The sequence below is a fragment of the Simochromis diagramma genome, unplaced genomic scaffold, assembly GCF_900408965.1.
Source record: "Simochromis diagramma unplaced genomic scaffold, fSimDia1.1 OVJJ01000766.1, whole genome shotgun sequence".
NCBI classification, from domain to species: domain Eukaryota; kingdom Metazoa; phylum Chordata; class Actinopteri; order Cichliformes; family Cichlidae; genus Simochromis; species Simochromis diagramma.
The window spans coordinates 61,541-80,584 of NW_024386828.1; the positions used below are offsets into that span (position 1 = coordinate 61,541).

General features: G+C 38.3%; 1 protein-coding gene across 5 annotated transcripts in view; it reads left to right on the top strand.

The window, feature by feature from the left end:
* Positions 1-19,044, top strand: part of LOC120730801 (type-2 ice-structuring protein-like) — a 42,655-nt gene that overhangs the window by 15,664 nt on the left and 7,947 nt on the right. For 2 of the 5 annotated variants that reach the window (XM_040027287.1, XM_040027289.1), the window contains exons 6-9: positions 8,521-8,617; positions 8,724-8,843; positions 9,535-9,643; positions 9,781-10,157. In XM_040027287.1, coding sequence (XP_039883221.1) covers positions 8,521-8,617; positions 8,724-8,843; positions 9,535-9,643; positions 9,781-9,848 — 394 coding nt within the window. In that variant the 3' untranslated portion in view covers positions 9,849-10,157. Of the gene's footprint in view, positions 1-2,868; positions 3,001-3,106; positions 3,233-7,858; positions 7,941-8,099; positions 8,136-8,520; positions 8,618-8,723; positions 8,844-9,534; positions 9,644-9,780; positions 10,158-19,044 lie in introns of those variants that run through there. The other 3 variants (XM_040027292.1, XM_040027293.1, XM_040027290.1) reach the window with 3 other exon arrangements.

Sequence of the window (19,044 nt, forward strand, 5' to 3'; positions counted from 1 at the left end):
CCAAGGCCCAGACTTAAAATGGCCACACTCCAGATGTCCAGTCGAGTTGAAGGTGTTGATTTACCCAATCTGCGACTTTACCAACTTGCTATTCATCTTACAGTGATCGCAGACTGGCTCAGATGCGACTCTACCTCGATCTGGCTTGATATTGAATCCTCTCAGTCCAAATGTCCCCTGTTTAATTTTTTAAAGAGATCAGTCAAGTCAAAAAACTCTCCAACAATCTTATTATCCTATGCTCTGTCAAGGCCAGGAGGTCTGTCCGTGCTTTGGAGGGTCGGGCCCATTTGACATCCTCCCTGGCTCCTGTTATGAATGGCCCTTATTTCTTGCCTGGATGTCTGGACCGGGGTTTTGTGGTCTGGTCTAATTTGGGGCTGGTTAACTTGGGTGATCTGTTTAGAGGCCGGACCCTTCTTTCCTTTCAGCAGCTTCAACAATGTTTTGGCCTTCAAATTTTGAATTTTTTAGATACCTGCAACTGAGGCACTTTATAATTAATGACACCACCCTATTGTTGGACCCTACTAGGTCCGCAGTGGAGGATGCTTTGTCCTCCCTGCAGTCTGGAAAATCCATCAGTTCCTTTTATAAGGTTTTTAACTCTAGCTCAGCCCCTCGCTTCCTGGGTACTAAACAGGCCTGGGAAAGAAACCTATAGGCCGCTCAATAAATGTTCCAGACTGGCAGGAGATTTGGGCCTGTGCTTCTAAGATATCTGTCTGTAATCGGGCTAAATCAATTCAGTTAAAAATTGTTCATCGGGAATACATCACACCCTCTTTAAAAAGTAAAATAGATGTAAACTCCTCCCCTTTATGCTGGAAGTGTAATGTGGAGGAGGGTGATTTTATGCATTGTTTTTGGTCATGTGTGAAAATTCAATATGTCTGGTCTGATGTTGGAAAGGTGCTTTCAGTTATTTTCAACTCTGTTGTTCCTCTGGACCCTCTCTGTCTTATACTGGGAGTAATGGAAAATCTGGTTATCAAAGGCAAACACAAGAGACTGTTCCAGCTGTTATCTTTTGCGGCCAGGAAGAATATCGTGCGCCTCTGAGGCAGGCCAGCAATCCCAACGAAGAAATCCTGGCATATCATTGTTATGGACTGTATTCCCAATGAATATATAACTTGAATGCTCAACTCCACCTTGGACTCTTCCCACAGAACCTGGGACCCATATCTGAAATACGTTGGACCTGTACTTTCATCCTCCTTGTTGCGGGGCTTTCCAAACTGAATTAATTTGCCTGAATATTCGTCTTCTTGATTTGTTTTGATTCCTGGTGGGGTTGTGGTTTACCTCAACTGCCTTGTATGTGCCTCAGAACCTTGTATTGCCTGAGCTAAGTTCTGTTCTGGTTCTTGTGTACTTTTTCTTTTGTCATTGTCTGTTACTATGGAAAAAAAATTCTAATAAAAATATTTTTAAAAAACCCCCAAAACAAAGCAAAACAAAACAAAAAAACTTAAGTTTAGACATAGTTTTATAAGAGTTAAGGTCATCTCTAACTCAGCATTTTTAACCATAACTGCTTCAGTCAAGGCCTGAGCTCTCTCTCTCTCTCTCTCTCTCTCTGAGTAGATGTGGTGGATAAGTGAGTCTTGGAGCATGTTGCTCCATGGGCAAATTTCCTGAAACTTTTCTCTTTTTTGTGTGTGTACTAGTGATGTTCGATTTGTGAACGAATCATTCAATACTCGAGAATCACTTTACTGACTCGTGAATCATGATTCACAAGCGCAACTGACTCACTGACTCATCCCTGTTGCTGTTAGCAAACTAATTCCATTAGTAGAAATATATCTAGCTTATAATTAAAATTGTGGGGAAAAAACAACAGCCAGTTTCTTAACAAAAACATTTCTGCTCTGAACTGGAAGAAAAAACCCTGAGTAGAAGCCCACATCAAGACAATAGCTCCTCGGTTCACAGTAGCATCGCTCTGCTAACATGCTAACAGCACATTTGAGTTACTCACTCCCTCCCTTGCTGTGCTGAATCGTAGCGTAAGCGAATCACTCAGGACTCACTCACCCCCTCCCTCCTGGCTCACAGCTCAAACGAGTTGAATGAATCACTGACTCACTCACCCCCTCCCTTCCTGTGCTAAATCGTAGCATAGACGAATCACACACTCACCCCCTCCCTCCTGACTCACAGCTTCTTCTTCTTCTTGGTTGGCAACCAATGTTAAGGCGCATTACCGCCCCCTGGCTCACAGCTTAGTGGACATTTAGATGAGAAAATATATATTTGACACATTTAAGGAAAATACTAATAAAATAAAATAAAAATAAATAAATGTTCCCTTTAGATTTTTTTTGCTCTTTTTTGCTCTATAAAATAGTTGTTTTCTTTTACAATCATTCATCTTAGCAGTAGGATTTACATGAAAAGAGAAACAAATTAAGTTTGAGTGAAAATATACGTTTTTGCACTGTCTGGTCAACTGACTCAGTGACTCAAATGACTCAAGAAACCCAATTCACTTTGGTGAGTGACTCATTAAAACTCGATTCAGTAAAATGAATCTAATTTACCATCACTAGTGTGTACTGCCATTTTTTCTGTTGTTTTGATGTTTAGTGGTTGGTGTTACTTTTCTTGAAGCTATAGTCCTCTGTAAAGTGGAAGAACACTGAGACTAAGCAACAAAAATGTAAAGGGAAAAAAGTCTCAATCACAGAGACATGGTCAATCAGAGGTAGACAAAAAAATATGAGCAAATTTATGCTGTGAACCCGTAATATGAATCAGGCCAATGCTGCCTCAAAATGAGCCTTTCGTTTTAGCCTGGTAGATCTTGAGAAACTAAATTATGTAGAAAAGACACACAGGATAATGCTGCTGATTGAAAAACTTTCAGTTGTATAAATGCGGATGCTCAAATCTTAGACACAAAGAGACTGGCTACTTTAACTGTCTATAGGTCTGGGATCACATGTAAAACCTGCATGGAGAGCATTTTATAAAACCCCATTCACAAAAAAGGTTGGAGAGCTACAGTGGAGGATTTTAGGTGGTGCAGTGGCTGTAGATGCTTTTATTTCTGTTTTGATCCAAGTGTTGATGAGAACTGCATGTTCTGTCCTCACAGAGAGAAGCTCTGTTCCACTGTTTCCTGGACTGAAGCTCATTCTAGTCTGTGTGTGGATCATTGCAGAGGCTGCTCCATTTATTTGGACAGTGTTTTTATCTACAGACGGTCATTCTGGGTCTCATGTCAGTCTCAAACCAGAGTCAAATTTTAACTATTGAAATTAAAAATTTTTATCAAAATTATATCAACAGAAAATAGAAAATAGAGCATTAATTGCATTGTGATGTTAAAATAATGTTGATCAGGATGATCAGAACTCTCATAAACATTGATTATCAATATTACTGTATGGTGAATAATCTGGAAAAATGTAAGAATATTTTTATTAAAATCTTATCATGTGTTTTGTAAAAAAAAAAAAAAAGAACTTGTCTTTGAGTTAGTGCTGTTTCATAACTGTTTCAGTGATGCCTGATCTCTCTCTCTCTCTGTTGACATGGTGGATGAGTGATTTTGTGAGTGTGATGCACCATGAGTGAACTGTTTTAGAAAAACAAACATATAATCCATAATGTCAGTGAGTAAAAGTTAAGCAATGATCTAAAAACCAAGACAAGGAGATCTATGAGAAAAAAGACAACATTCAAAAAGAAAAATCTGGCCCAGAAGAAGACAAGAAAAAATATGAAAGAAGGGGGAGATGAATGGACAGAGAGCAAGACATAAGGCATTTAACCACGTCCTTTGACCACGTATCCTATGGGGGGTGCTTTGGGAGTATGGGATCTCTCACCTGGTGCTATGATTGACTCTCTCCTTGTACAACTATTGTGAGAGCTTGGTCTGAATTGTCAGCAATAAGTCAGACTAGATCCCTGTGGGTGTTGGATTCTGCCAGGGTTGCCATTTGTCTCCAACTCTCTTCCTAGTTTTTATGAACAGAATTTCTAGGTGCAGCCTAGTGGCCGGAGGCTTCCACTATGGTAGCCTCAGAATCTTATCTCTGCTTTTTGCAGATGATGTGGTTGTGTTGGGTTTGTCAGCTGTTGGCCTAAAGCTCACAGTGGAGTGATTTGCAGCCAAGTATGAAGTATGAGAAATGAAAATCAGGACCTCCAAATCTGAGGCCAGTGTCCTCAACCAGAAAATCCCAGAGTGTTGGCTCTGGGTCACCGATGTGTTGTTGCTCCAAGTGGAGATGTTTAAGTATCTTGGGGTCTTGTTCACAAGTAAAGGTTACGTACGTAGGTTACGTACGTTACGTACGTTACGTACGTTACGTATTTAAAATACAAAATATGAGTAACTGTATTCTGTTACAGTTACCGTTTAAAAAGGTGGTATTTAGAATACAGTTACTTTGTTGAAATAAATGGATTACACGGTGGTAGTTTCCTGTTTCATATTGTGGCGGGCCAGGACTTTTTGGGTTTTGTTTGACAGCTACGTTCTGTTGTTCCAGGCAGCAGCGTTACGGTTGCCATGGTTACAGGGTGACGCTCTCTCTCTGCGCCTTTTTGTTGTTGTTGTTGTGCTAAGCTAATAGGCAGAATGCTACAGGCATAGCTCTAAAGAATGTAGCCTCATAGGCAGTGTAGTCCGTGCTGCAGGGAGAATGGACTGCCATACATGTTATGTGTCTGTGAGCAAGAGGAGGGAGAAAAAGGAGAGTGGAAAAGTACGAGTTGTTATCGAGAGCGGGAGCTGGAAGCATGTAAATATAATAATAACCACTGCAGCCAAGAAGAGTGCCTGATGAGCCCAGTTGTAAGTAAGCTATTAAGACTCGACTGTACACCGTGTTCGTGTTTTCCTCCGAAAGAATAAGTTCTGTTGGAGCAGCCTTTCAACACCTCTCTCTGTCTCTCGCAAGAAAAGTTGACCCACACAACAAAGTAAAGCTATTTTTCGGCTAGAAGCCGACAGGGACCCCGCCGTATTAGTCAGAGGTCCCTTTACTATAGTTCGGAGCCGCAGACCTTCAGTAATAGTAATAAATCACACAGCAATAGTACATTCATGTAGTTGTAAACAGCATTATAATGTATTGAGTATTCCAAAGTATTCAGAATATGTTACTCTCATTGAGTAACATAACAGAATACGTTATAAAATACATTTTGGGGCATGTATTCTGTATTCTGTAATGGAATACATTTTAAAAGTAACCTTCCCAACACTGTCAGTAACAAGTAATCTCATATACCAGCTGAAGGACCTTTTTTGTCACATCACATCTTTGTTTCTCTACTTTTGTTGCAACACTACATGAGGAGTGACGTGAGAGGTCAACTCTTCTCAGAGTCTCTTGCTAAAAATATGAATTTGAATTGTTTTAAAAGATAAAAAACCAAGCTGAGCAAAGTTACTATGGCATCTTCTTCTCTGTGTGGCCTGTAAGGCTCAAGAGCATACACACGTTCCTTTATGTCTGACCATCTGACCATAACTGAATTTAGGAACAGGAACTACCACACCACTACTCTCTGCAGGTGTAAAAGGGCTGTGGCAGTGTGACAGGTTGAAGGACTACTGCATATAAAACTGTTCAGTTAATACAAATTCATATTAGTTAATGTAAAGACAAAAATAATGTAAATATGGTAAGAAAATGGTTAAGAGTTTATTATTTTTCATGTTATATTAATGGCTTTCATGTTATTTAAGAGAACTGCAATCTATACATCACTGATCGGCTAGTAAGCCTTTTCTGGGATCGATTAGTAGTGTCTCTGTTCTCCACTAGGGGCTTTTGTAGCATTCTCCTCACTGCAATAAACCACTGCATGAGAGACGCAAGTCATAATAACTCTCATGATTCTTTTCCCCCTTTTTTCAGGTAAAAGTGTTTAAAGGTTGATATATTTTCAATGTGTACACTGTTAAGATATCTAAGAGGTAACCCTTCATTGTTTTGTAAGCTTTAGAAGCATTATATTAGAGATTTATGCACATGTACGTGGCGGTTTTGAGCCTCAGTTTTGTACTGTATAATGGCCATTAAGATAAAGGCAGGAGCTAAAAACGCCGCTATTGTCAACCATTTTATTAGGAAACCTGCTCAAGTATATGTATAGTAAGCACTTTAGTATTTCAGTTTATTATTTCGTGTTTTTCTTACACCATGTGACATTTAGCAGTACAGAATGTGAAAAGTTTCTGCTCATTTTCACTGCAATAAACAACTGCATGAGATACGCAAGTCATAATCACTCTCGTGATTCTTTTCCCCCTGTTTTCAGGGGTGTAACAGCAGCAGACCTGTATTTATTAGGTGAACCGAAATGGATCGGTCATGAGTGGACCGAGGCAGGTAAAAGGGTTTAGGGTTTTTGTGTTATACTTGTATATATACTTGTATAACTATGCATGTGACAAATAAAGAACCTTGAACCTTGAACCTTGAACAAAAAACAAGCCGCTTATTGAGGTTGAGAAAAACATGAAAAACAAGGGCAGAAGAGAACAAAGATTAAACTAAACTAAAACCTATACTGGGAAAAACTAAACTAAGATCAAAGCACATGTGGGGAAAAACATGTGGGGAAAAACTTCAGAACAGGAACACGGAGAGACTGAGGACTTAAATACAAAGAAGGGCAAAGATTAACAACAAAGATTAAACTAAAACCTATACTGGGAAAAACTAAACTAGACTCTCAAAATAAAACAGGAAACAGTGAGACAGACTGTGACAACACGAGCATGACACAGGGGTCAAGGGCACACGAGTGAGAGGGGACACGAGAGAACATACATGAAAGCACAACACAAGAACGACGAGATACAGAAGACATGACAGACTCAGACAGAAAACAGGGAGTGACACAGCGATAAGAAAACATTGACCGGGAGTATAACCAACTTAACAGGAAAACCAGTGACTAAACTAAAAGACAAAAACTTAAACATTACAAATAAAGTTCAATCAGAAAAAACGTAAAAGACTCAAACTATTGGATCAAATGATCGTGGCAGTAGATTTGAGTAAATTGACACAGATATCATTATAATTGTGAGATAGTGTTTTGCTAAGTGTCAACATGATGAGGAAAGTCTGTCAATGACAAAGAGACGTTTCACTCAGGTTTTTGTAGAAGATGGTTCTGAAAACACTCCCATATTACAGTAAATGTTGTGGCTTCATTTTTTTTACGACAATTATGGGTCCAAAAAGTCACAATGGGCTGCTCAAGAGCCGGCAACACATTATTGGCTGTTTTAAACAGGAGGGGTATTTTATTATGTAATATTAGAACTCAAAACATGGTTAATAAGACTAATTGTTCTGTAGTTGTGTTCATAAAACCTCTGTTGAGGTTCAGTCAGTATGTGAAATTAAGTAAGTAGGAAATCAAATTAGGTGTGAGGCAATTATTCTGGTTTTGGTTGGAAAAGAAAGAAATGTGATGAAGGTTTGGCAGGCATGACTGACAAATATATGTGTTAGTATTTTCAGTGTTACATTCCAGTTAAACATATATCGTTAGCTTCATAGCATAAGTGCCTAAGTCATTTTTTTGTGTTTTCGGAAAACAGACGGACAGGATGATGCAGCAGTGGTAGGGGAGTAAAGTTAGGCAAAAATCTCAATTTGACCAAAAAATGACTTAGGCACTTATGCTATGAAGCTAACGATATGTAACATTATATAAATGCTGGTGCTAGAGCAGCTCAGCATTCACAATTGGTGGTTGTAGTTTCTGGCTAATAATGAAAAGAAATAGAAAATATTCTACAAAAGGTATTCAATTGGTTTTCTTCTGTCCTGTTTTTAATGAATTGTTATTCATTTTGTATCTGTTTTGTTCAAAGATACTAAAAATCACCATGAAGCTGCTAACTGTGTCTGCACTTCTCTGTGCAATGGTGGCTCTAACCACGGCTGCTGGTGAGTATCATTGTATAATTTTTTATCATGTATATAATTTTAATGAAACATATAAATGAATAATACAATATACACCTTTCTTATCATTATCATATGCAGAAAATTGATGGTCAAAATCAATATTTTTGGTGGTAATTTGTCTGTGTCTTCACTGTGCAGAGGCCAGAGATGAAGTAGAGGGATTGATGCCCCCAGGTGAACAATATTTTCCAGATTTTCAATAATTATTGTCATCATTAGCAGACAAAAAATCACCTCAATGTTTGTAACACAAAGGATGTTTTCAAGTGTCTGGCTGTTATAAAGGCCATACTTAACCCTTTAAGTACCACACCAAGAAAAAAAGCAATGGAAAAAGCCTTATGTGCTCAACCATTTGGTTGCATAAGCATAGGAAGCACATTCTGACCGACACACACTCCGTGATTATCATCAAGTGTGGCCGCCATTGTAGTGTAGAGCCTTCATCACACCTGTACTCTGTCAATCACTTAACTTATGTTTCAGTGTCAAATCTTACTTGTGCAACTTTTCAGTTATTATTTGTATAATTATTGTGGTCAATTATTGTGGTCAAGAGGTCCCCTCGTTCCCCTTGTTGTCCTGGTGGTTGGACTAAATACGGTCATCGCTGCTTTTTCTTTAATTCAACAGTCGCGAGTTGGGCTGATGCTGAGGTAACTTATTTGTATTGTCTTCAATACCCGATTAAACCACATCCTTTTAACTGTTACGTACTCATTATTTTTGAAAACCTCTGCTCGCTTTCTTTCTCCATTGAAGAAATCCTGCAAGTCCATGAGGGCACATCTTGCATCAGTTCGCAACATCAAAGAGTACCGTGAGATTCAGAGGCTGACTGGCAAAAAAGAAAGTTGGATTGGAGGAACTGATGCATCAAAGGTATTTTGTTTATCATTTGTCAGGTGTAGGCATGAGAATTGATAAGAATTTAACTCCGATTTGATCATCTATTCTCTTATTGATTCTCATTGGGTTCTCCCTGGCTCTGCTTTGAAACTCACCACCATAGCTTAGCAGCATATCAGTGACAGTACATTTTTGAAAATTAATTGAATGCTGTGTGGTAAAATGTTTACGCCTGTTGAAGGTATTTCCTCTCTTTGTTGGGATCAGTGATTAATTAAAAAAAACAATGTGTGTTGATTTATATCTAATGGTATCACTCTGAACATCACTGCTCTTTCATATGCATTCCCATATGGAAAGGATATATATAAATCTTATAAAGTTTGTATCTGTCTTGTATGAAACTTGTATGAAAAGCATACAAGAGTGAAAACACATATAAGATCTCTTGAAAAATTATATAATGAAACTTGTATGTTTTGGATACTTACAAAAAAAATATATGAAAGTAATGAGAAAGTGGCCACTTTCATGAGTAAATCATATATAAATCATATATGTTTTTACTATTTCTTTTCCGTATGGGTTTGTAGGGCAACTAATGCAGGTACAGCAGCTTCAAGACTTCAAGCTGTGTGCTTAAAGTCAGATGATCTGCTAGGACTCTGAGTAGGCTCAACATTTTGGCCTGTCTGAACCAATAAGTCCAATTTCTTCCTTCTAGGAGGGTAAGTGGTTGTGGAGTGATGAGACCAGTTTTACCTATAAAAAGTGGTGCTTTAGAGAGCCCAATAATGATCGCAATCAGGACTGCCTTCAGATAAATCGTGGAGGTAAATTAGAACACAATTATTAATATGAATTATTAATGTGTGTGAATAGTTTCTGTGATCAAAGATACAACTAATAACAGCTTGTTAACAAGTGTTTGGGCTTTGATTTGTGTGATTTCTACTTTTGAACCTTTCAGTTTTCAAGTGCTGGGATGATATGTGGTGTGATGCTCATCTGCCATCTGTCTGCGCCAAGAACATCTGATCATTCTTGGACTGATGCTGGAGCATGAAATTCCCATAAAACACACACTGATGTATGATGGTGTTTGTGTTTTGCTCGCTCTTACTTCATTTCATTTTGGAGCATTATAGTTTTTCTCTCTCTGTCATAACAAAATGACCAGCCAACACAAACTGGGCTGTCTCTGAGGCGATCTTTAAAGCAGTCTTGTCTTTAATAAGAGCAGACTTGTTACCAAAGGACTGATTATGATTTTTTTCTCTCTGCAGAGAAAACTTCTTATTTCCTCTTGTTTATTTTTTTGCAACAATAAAGCTTCAAGCAAGCATGTCTCTGCATTATTTTTTGTTTGTTTGTTTGTTTTGAGGTGCATATAAAGTGCTGTGCCAAAGTTTTTAGCAGGTGTGAAAAAATGCTGCAAACAAAGAATGCTTTCAGACATATAAATGATTGTTTATTGGCCCCAAATGCCTTCTGTAGCAGGATAAAAACCCCAAACATACAGCCAAGGTAAATACTAAGAGAAAGATCACGTTTGTCCTCATTAGGATAGGGATGAAAGAAGATGTTTTTTCATAGATTTCAATACAAATTCAATAGAAATAATTACAATACAAATAAACCTTTCTATAGCTTACTGTGGGGCCTTCTCTGAGAGCACAGCAATTACTAAATGAAGCGGAATTTGTGAGCTTGTTCAACTCTTTTCATAATTTAGTAATTATATATAATTGATAAAGGGACGTGTACTTAGAATCACACACAGTTTGGATGACAGTAAGTTTATACCTAATTGAGTTTAAGAGGAAGAAACCTCCGGCAGAACCAGGCTCAGGGAGGGGTTGGTTGGATTAGGTGATGAAGACAGGACAAGGACATGCTGTGGAAGAGAGCTCAAGATTAATAACAAGTGTGATTCAGTGCAGAGAGGTTTATTAACACATAGTGAGTGAGAAAGGTGACTGAAGAAGAAACACTCAGTGAATCATGGGAATCCCCCGGCAGCCTACGTCTCTTCTATCTCTGACTCAACACTAGCCTGGTTTTCTTCTTATTTATCTGAAATAACTTTCTTTGTTGTTTCTCTGTCTTTTTATGGCGCCTATAATGCTATTTTTTTTTTTCATCCGGCTTCGGTCCTTTACCTGACATCACTCATTCTCTTTGGAGTTGGGAGTTCGCCTTGCATTTACCATACAGGCCATTCTATTTCTGGCATTTATTAATATTTCCATGCCAATAACATTCAGCTTTAAATGTCCTTCTGTACATGTCTTTTAAAATTCACCAGCTGCATTGGCGGTCCACCCTAGACTGGTTGCTTCTTTTTACAGATTAGTGGCTTTGTTTTAAACTCCAACAAGACTGAGGCCATGATTATAGCTAATTGTTGTGCACATTCAAGAGTCAGTCAAGTGATTGCTTCCTTTTTCTCATCTTCAAAGACCAGTGCCGGTGTAATATTTGATTTCTCGCTGAACTTCAACTCACATATAAAATTGATCTGAATAATCTTTCTTTCATTTAAAAAAAACTATACCACATTGAGAGCTATAGTCTTCTCCTCTGAAGTAGAGACAATTTTTCATTCATTTCAGTCATCGTCTTTAGATTATTGTAATGCCCTTTTTACTTGCTTAGACAAATCACCTGTTTCACGTCTCCAAGCAATACAAAATGCTGCGGCCACACTAACTCAACTTGCCCCTTATTTTATTCCCTTTACATTAGCTCCCAGTAGATTTTAGAACTTATTTTAAGATTTTCTAGAGCACTAAATGGTCCAGCTCCAGAATACTTATCTCAACTTCTCGTTAAAGACGCTGCGGCTCCCTGTCTTTACTCACACACTCAAACTCTGTTGGCTCTGTTCCCTCCTGTGACCAGGAGGAACATATGAAGAGAAATATGTTTTAAAAAGGCTGAAAATCCATACATTGTGATCTGCAAGTATAAACTAAGCTTTAGAAATGTGTACAATCATTTGTGTGTAACTAATCCACACAGAAAATATGAAGCAATCTAACCACACGTAAAACTTTCTGGAACATCAAAAATTGTTTCATTTTTTTCTTTTAGTAGATTCACTAGGATCTAAATTTTAATTAAATAAAAATTAATTACATTGAAAAAGCAAATTATTTAGGTTTCGCTCCACCTGTGCTTGCTGTAACATCCTGATACTTATTTACTTGATCATCTGTATTCGACATTTTATGTTTAAAGAGGACATGCAGTGTTTTTAATATTTTTAAGTTTTTATAAATTTATTTTGATTATTATTTCATTTTATTTTATTACATCAAGGCTAAATAAAACAGCTCTACTCCAAACTTAAAAACCATATAGCACTCAATATTTATATAAAAAAAAACAGAACAAAAAGAACTTGTGTATTTTTCACAAAAGACTAAAGTATCACATTTAGCTTGTTGTAATCTTAAACTGCGGGTTAGCTGTTCCATGCATTGAATGTTTTTATTGTGGCTACCCAGTGCTTGATTGGAGGTTCTTTGACAACCCAATGTCATACTTGAAACTGTAAATACTCAGTGAAAAGTAATCAATCTTTAAATCTTGAAGGTTTTTTATATCAGCTCTTCTATTTGAGCCATCCATAATGACCCCAGCAGCCCATTAAAGCTCCACACTCAGTGTGAGCAGATTCAGTTTGCTATCTGTCATAAATAACACCAGGTTACATTATCATTAACTACCCTATCACTTCCCAGTGCTTGAAATTTGTCTTTTTAGAATCTAGTAACTAATTTCTAAACACATTTTGTACAAAGGCTATTTGGGTGCTTTTATCCTAATCTGCAAATGTCAACTATTCCTCATGCATGTGGGGCAACAGCTTTTTATTCTTTATATTAATGTTATAGACCCTTTAAAGAGCCAAATGTGAGAGGTGAAACTGACAGGTTCATTGCATCTCATGCTTTGCGAAGCAATACCAGAATCTGAACACTAGATGTGACTGTTGTTTACATCACTGATATTGGTTACATTCCAGTCTGAGCATGTCCAGGTACATGTCTGTTAGCAGATGTGTGAGTATGTATTTAGACTCAGCTGCATCATGGGTAAATTGTCTGAAACTTTTCTCTTTTTTTGTATTTGTGGGGCCTTTTCTGTGTTCTTTAGGGGTTTACAGATTGTCAAGTGAGGTGGGAGGGTGCTGTGATGTATGAAGACTTTCTAAATTATTGCTATATTCTGTAAAAAGGTAGAACACTGAGAATAAACAGCAAAAAAGTAAAGTGAAAAGGGTCTCAGTCACAGAGACGTGATGAATCAGAGGTAGACAGTAAAATCGATAGTGGGAATAACATGAACGTTTTTGCAAGACACAACAGGATCCAGAATGGTGAAAGTTATTTCCCGACTTAAAGTTGATTTTAGATTCTGTCAGAGATAATATTAAAAACACTGCAGAGTTTGGACTGGAACACTTTACTGATCAGGAGATTTTCAGACGTTAAAGCCTCATCGTGAAAGTGAAGAATCAAATTAGTGATGAATGGATTTGAACCAGTTCTAGTTTTGGTCTTGTATGTGTCCTGTTTGTTTGCCCCTATGTGTCTTCTCCAAACTAAGATCACAACTAGAAATACTGAATAAACTCATGAGCAGAAGTGAACTAACCAAGGAAATACAAAATACACAGAGAACATGATGAAAAACAAAACTCAAAGACAAAACCAAAAGACACAAAACACTGAGTCAGCGACCCAGGTACCCTAACATAAGTATGCAGTCATGCCTCTGTGTATCTGTCTCCGTCTCAGTGTGTATGTTGCCATTTCTTCCTGTTTTACTTTGGTAGTCTCCTGTCGGTGTGCGTCATGTTCTGTTTTGCTTCTCCCCTTTCTTTTCTGTCGAATATGAGCTGTGTTTCTCTCCTGGTCCTCCTTCCATTTTATTTATTGTTTGCGTCCTCCCTCATCTCTCATTGTGTGTTCCGAACCATTTAGTTTATTGTGTATTCTCATTTTAGTTAGTTTCAGCACATCTGTTATTTGGCAGTATTTGTTATTTGGCAAACTCAGGAAGCTGCTTCCTGAGTTTGTTTGCCTCTGTAAGTCTGCTTTTTGGGTCGTCTCCTTATTTCTGTCACTGTTACTTTTATCTCTTCTTCTTATTAGCTGTTCTTCAAATATGAGCAATGTTAAGCTTGGTACACTTAATATTAATCAAGCCAGAGATGTTTCAAAACAAGCCTCTCGTTTTAGCCTGGTGGAACTTGAGAAACTAAACTAACACACATGATAATGCTGCTGACTGGAAGAGGGAGTTTCCTGGAGATATTTTCCTAGTGTCATTGCTGGAATCTGTATTTTATTTTTAGTGCCTTGTCTCTTCTTTCTGTTGACATTAATGAAATCATTCCAGGTCACTTTTTAAAAATTTGGGTTTGAAAAACTTTCAGTTGTTTTTATAAATGCAGATGCTCAAATCTTGGGCAGAGACTGGCAACTTTAACAGTGAATGATTTTACATGGTGCAGTGGCTGTACATGCTTGTAGCTAAATGGTTTTCAGCTTAAAATAAAAGAAATGGAGCTTTCATTGCAGTATGTAAAAAAAAATGCTGATCAGAAATCAGAACTCTCACATGCATGATTATCAATATTACTGTATAATGAATCTTGAAAATGTAATAATATATTATTATATACATAGTATTGCAATTATATCCTGTGTTTTCTAGAAAGGAAAAAAAGGAGAACTTATCTGTGGCTCAGATGTGGAGAGAAACATTTATAAGATGCTTATTGGTTCTTTAATTTCTAGAAATGTTTTGTTGCCTTTTGTTACACTACAACATGTTACATGTTAAATTACTGCTTTAGTGAATGCCTGATCTCTCTCTCTCTCTCTCTCTAAGTCGACATGGTGGCCAAGCATAAAATGGGATCAACAGAGAATATATTTGTTAAGGAGTCAAGTCTTTTAACGTCCTAAGACCCAAACTCTTTCATGGCATTTTTCATTTCTCTTTGCTATTTGGGCTGATTGGGACCTGATGAATTTAAAAACAAAGAATGATCTTTTTACCTGATGCAGTTTCTGAGAAAAATGATTTCCACATATGAGGACATTCGCTTAAAATTTCAATAGAACACTGTACTGTTCACAATTCAGCAATGATGTGCAAAACTCTTTATTTGGGGTCTGAACACAGCAGCCTTTTTCCTGAGTACTAAAACAAAATGAGAAACAACAATTGTGCCCCTTTGAGAAATATGGCTTATCTGAAGTGCTGCTAACAGTTACAGGAAGACTAAGTCTGTAACAAAGTAAAAGATTTATGAACAGCACATGAAACATTTCACTCCAAAAATGCTACCTCAAACTTTTTTTCCTCCGTGGGGGAAATGTGTGTAAAATTTAGTATCGTGGTCTAGACAACCGAAAATGTGATGTCCACATATGTGGACGGCAGGTCCTGCGAGGTTAATGTTAATAAGAAAATGTTATGTAATTTTTATTATTCATTCATTGAAAGTCTTTTAACATTTTCATTTATCTGCTCTTTTAGTGTTTTATCTATTAAGGATAGAAACTCCCTTAGCAGTATTGTTAACACCTGCTCCAAAATCACAGGGGTCAAGCAGAAAGACTTGTGTTCATCCTGGGAAAGCCAGGTGATAAAGAAGACAAAAAACATTGTTATCCATCCTGCTCTCATGTTGCCTTTAACTTAACCTCAGAACATTGTAGAACAAACAGATACGTGAACTTCTTCATTCTCTCAGCTATTAGATCACTTAACGTTGACACAGGTCACATAGATGAATCTTTCAGAGGTTGTTCATTTTTAGACAATTCTCCTGTTATTCTATTTTTTATTTTACTTTTAATGTATTTATTTATTTCCTTATTTTTTTTTAACTCATTGTTTGTAGATCTCTGCCTTGACATCTAACAGTGTTTGTGATTAGTGGTTGTGTCACGGGGTGCCGAGGCAGGCCGTGTGAGAATATAAACGGATCCAAGATGCAGACTGCTTAAGTTGTGAGCGAGCTTTATTAACAAAAGGGTTACAAACAGGGACGAGGAGGAAGAAAACCAAAACCTAAGAATAAACTAAACTGGGAAAAGCTACGCAAAAACAAACCTGAAACCTTGAGTCGAGAAACGGGGATGCAGCGAGAATACACGAGAACATGGAGGGGAACAACACAGACGAACCAGCAACGACTAAGACAGAAGACACGACTTAAAAACATCAGAGAACACAGGGAGATTACACACAGGTGGGAGTGATTAACATGACAAGACTAGGGAGGCGATTTGAAAACACTCACATAAGATGCAGACCTTCACAATAAAACAGGAACTTACCGGTACACATACAAGGACACAGACTAAGAAACGTGGACTTGATAAAGGAACACACGGGCAGAACGGAGTAAACACTAACCAGGGGAAGAACAGAACCAAAATTGCAATAAGAGAAAACACAAAACGCTGGGTCAAAAGGACCCAGGACCATGACAGATTGTGGGAGTTTGACTGTCGGAGTTGGTTGTGTGGGTTGCTGCAAACAACATGCCCCTTTTTGGGAATTATAAAGTTAATCTGAAATCTAATTATGTGTGTCATTGCATATCTCAGTGCCACCATGCAATACATACAATATGCTCTAGTGATGACGAAGAATAATATCATGACACTTAATCTAAGCCTAAGTACATGAATTTGTATCTGGTTAGAAATGTGTAAACAGAGTTAGGTTACATCAAATGTAGATGAAAAGAATTCGAAGTTAAGCTGATGACGCTTAGATTCATTCACTGAATTCCACTTTCATAGTGTTTATTATGAAGACAGCATAAATAGTATCATGTCAGTGTAGAGGATTGAACAGGATAACCCATGAAACATCTGTTTACATCTTGTTGAATTCAGTTGTGTAAATCCACATAGAGCAGTAAATCTCATAGCTGCAGTAGTCCAGATCAGCTGATCATAGCCTGTACACACAAAAGAAAATATACTGCAGCTCCTTATAGAAATTGTGATTCTTTTTCCCAAGCTGAGCCACCACGAACAATTTTAGGACTGCTGATTTCTACTTGAACCTCTGAAGGTACTCTTTTTTCTGTTTAGAAGCAAAGGCACTGTGAAATGAATGGACCCACACAGGGTGGGATGTGGTTGACACTTTATTTGATTGCAAGCAATCTTTTCTGGTTTCGCACAATCTTTGTAGTCAGAAGTCAGCTCTCTCCATGGCTTCCTGCACTACATGCTGCCCTCCACAACTGTCTCTTTGTCACTCTAGTTCCTCCCCCTCCACTACAGCAGGCCAGAGACCACACCCCTGTCACAGTCACCCTCTACAATATTGGAAAATAGAGCTTTTTTTTTTTTTTAATTTTTCCTTCTTTTTTTCTCTGCTCATTTTCTACTACTAACAGTACTGTTCTCCTGGCAACTGCCAAACCCGGATTTGTCTATCTAATTGCCAGACTGAGAAGCATGATTTGTCATTCTAGAGAACACATCTCAACTGCTCTAGAGTCCGGTGGCGGTGTGCTTTACATCGATGCATCTGACTCTTTGCTTTGCATTTGGGGATGCACGGCTTGGATGCAGCTTTTTCCTTTGTGTGTGACTTTTTCTTTTTTTGTTTTTTGTTTAGTTTCTCTGAGCAATGCACATTTTGACCTTGGGGAGAGATTTTCTGAGATTTGCACGCCTAGGAAGATTGGCATGTTAAGTGTGTTCCAATTATGAGCAATCCTTCTCACTGTAGAATAATGGACTTCAGGTTGTTTGACCGTTTCAAAAATGAATGTCTGCTGGTTAGTAGGTCTTTTTTTATTTTATTTTTTATTTTTATCATCAATTAGCCAAGACTCTTGGTTACAGTTTGAAGAAGCAGCAGCATTCAAAGCATATTTTAAAACTGAGGTTCAGACATTATTTCTCAAGAATTATGGTTTGATCTCAAACTTAGCATTTGTAATCGTAAATGTGTCAGCAAATGACTAATCATTATTATCAGATTTTTTCCACAAAAAAACCTCCAACAAGTAACAAAAATAGTATGATGTATATGTTGAAGCAACTTTTAAAATGTTGAACTACTGTTATGAAATTGTATTGCACTGGAGGGTCTTTACTGTATAATGTAAAGTACCTTGAGGTGATTGTTGTTGTTTTTTTGTTTTGTTTTTTGTTTTTTGTGTGTCCTGTTTGGATCTTTAGCCATCAGAATTGTTGTCTTAAGGCCAAGAAAGATGCCAAGCGGATTTATTTTACCAAGTGGATCATCATGGCCTTGCCATATTGGTCCATTTGATTGACCTTTATTATAATTATGAATTTATTTTATTTTCAGTTGCTACAAACAGACAGACATGACTGGGGGATAGGACAGGGAGAAAGAATGAAAGAAAGAGAGGGAGAGAAAGAAAACCAGAGGGGAGAAGTAAAAAGGGGGGGGGGGGGGGGGGGAAGAAAAAAAAACACCTGGATCACCTGTATGGAGAAAAAACAACAGAAGAGAAAGCAAACAGCAAAGAGCAACATAATAAAAAAAAAAAAAACAAACAGTACCATCACAATAAACTAGCTAGCAGTAGATAACAGTAGATACTAAATAATAAACAATATTGTGCAGCACGCAAGATAGACAGCGCACAATGTGCTTTGAGGCAGCAGCCAAGAAAGGTGTAGTCTGCGTCTGTGAACACCCGTGTGTACACCTGTGTGCACACCTGTGTGGATCAGCATGCTTGTATTCCAAAGGTTTCTCCATGTAACGATCTGCTAGGGAGTGTGGGGAGCCACAGCCCCGTCCACCAGGGTATGAAGCAGGTATGGAGGAGATCCAGGCCCCAGATATCCAGAGGCCCCAGAGTACAAGGACCCGAGGAGGACCACCAAAGGGGGGGGAACCGTGCCACCCTCCTGGAAAGAGCTGAGTAGAGCCCCAAAGGAGAGGTCACCCCGCAGCTACGGAGCAGAGGCCAGAGGGGGTTGCAGTGGCGTGCCCGCGGGCTCTGCCGGCAGCCAGCTGTGCCAGAGAGGACCGAGCTTCAGGCCCAGAGGCCTGAAGCAGCAGCACCGCCCAGCCCCACAGAGTCCGGGGCAGCCCACCCGACTCCGCCCCAGAGAAAACTGCACCCACCCCATCATCCAATCATCTCCCAAACTACACAAGACAATAGACACCCAGGTTGACTTCATTCTCCACCTCT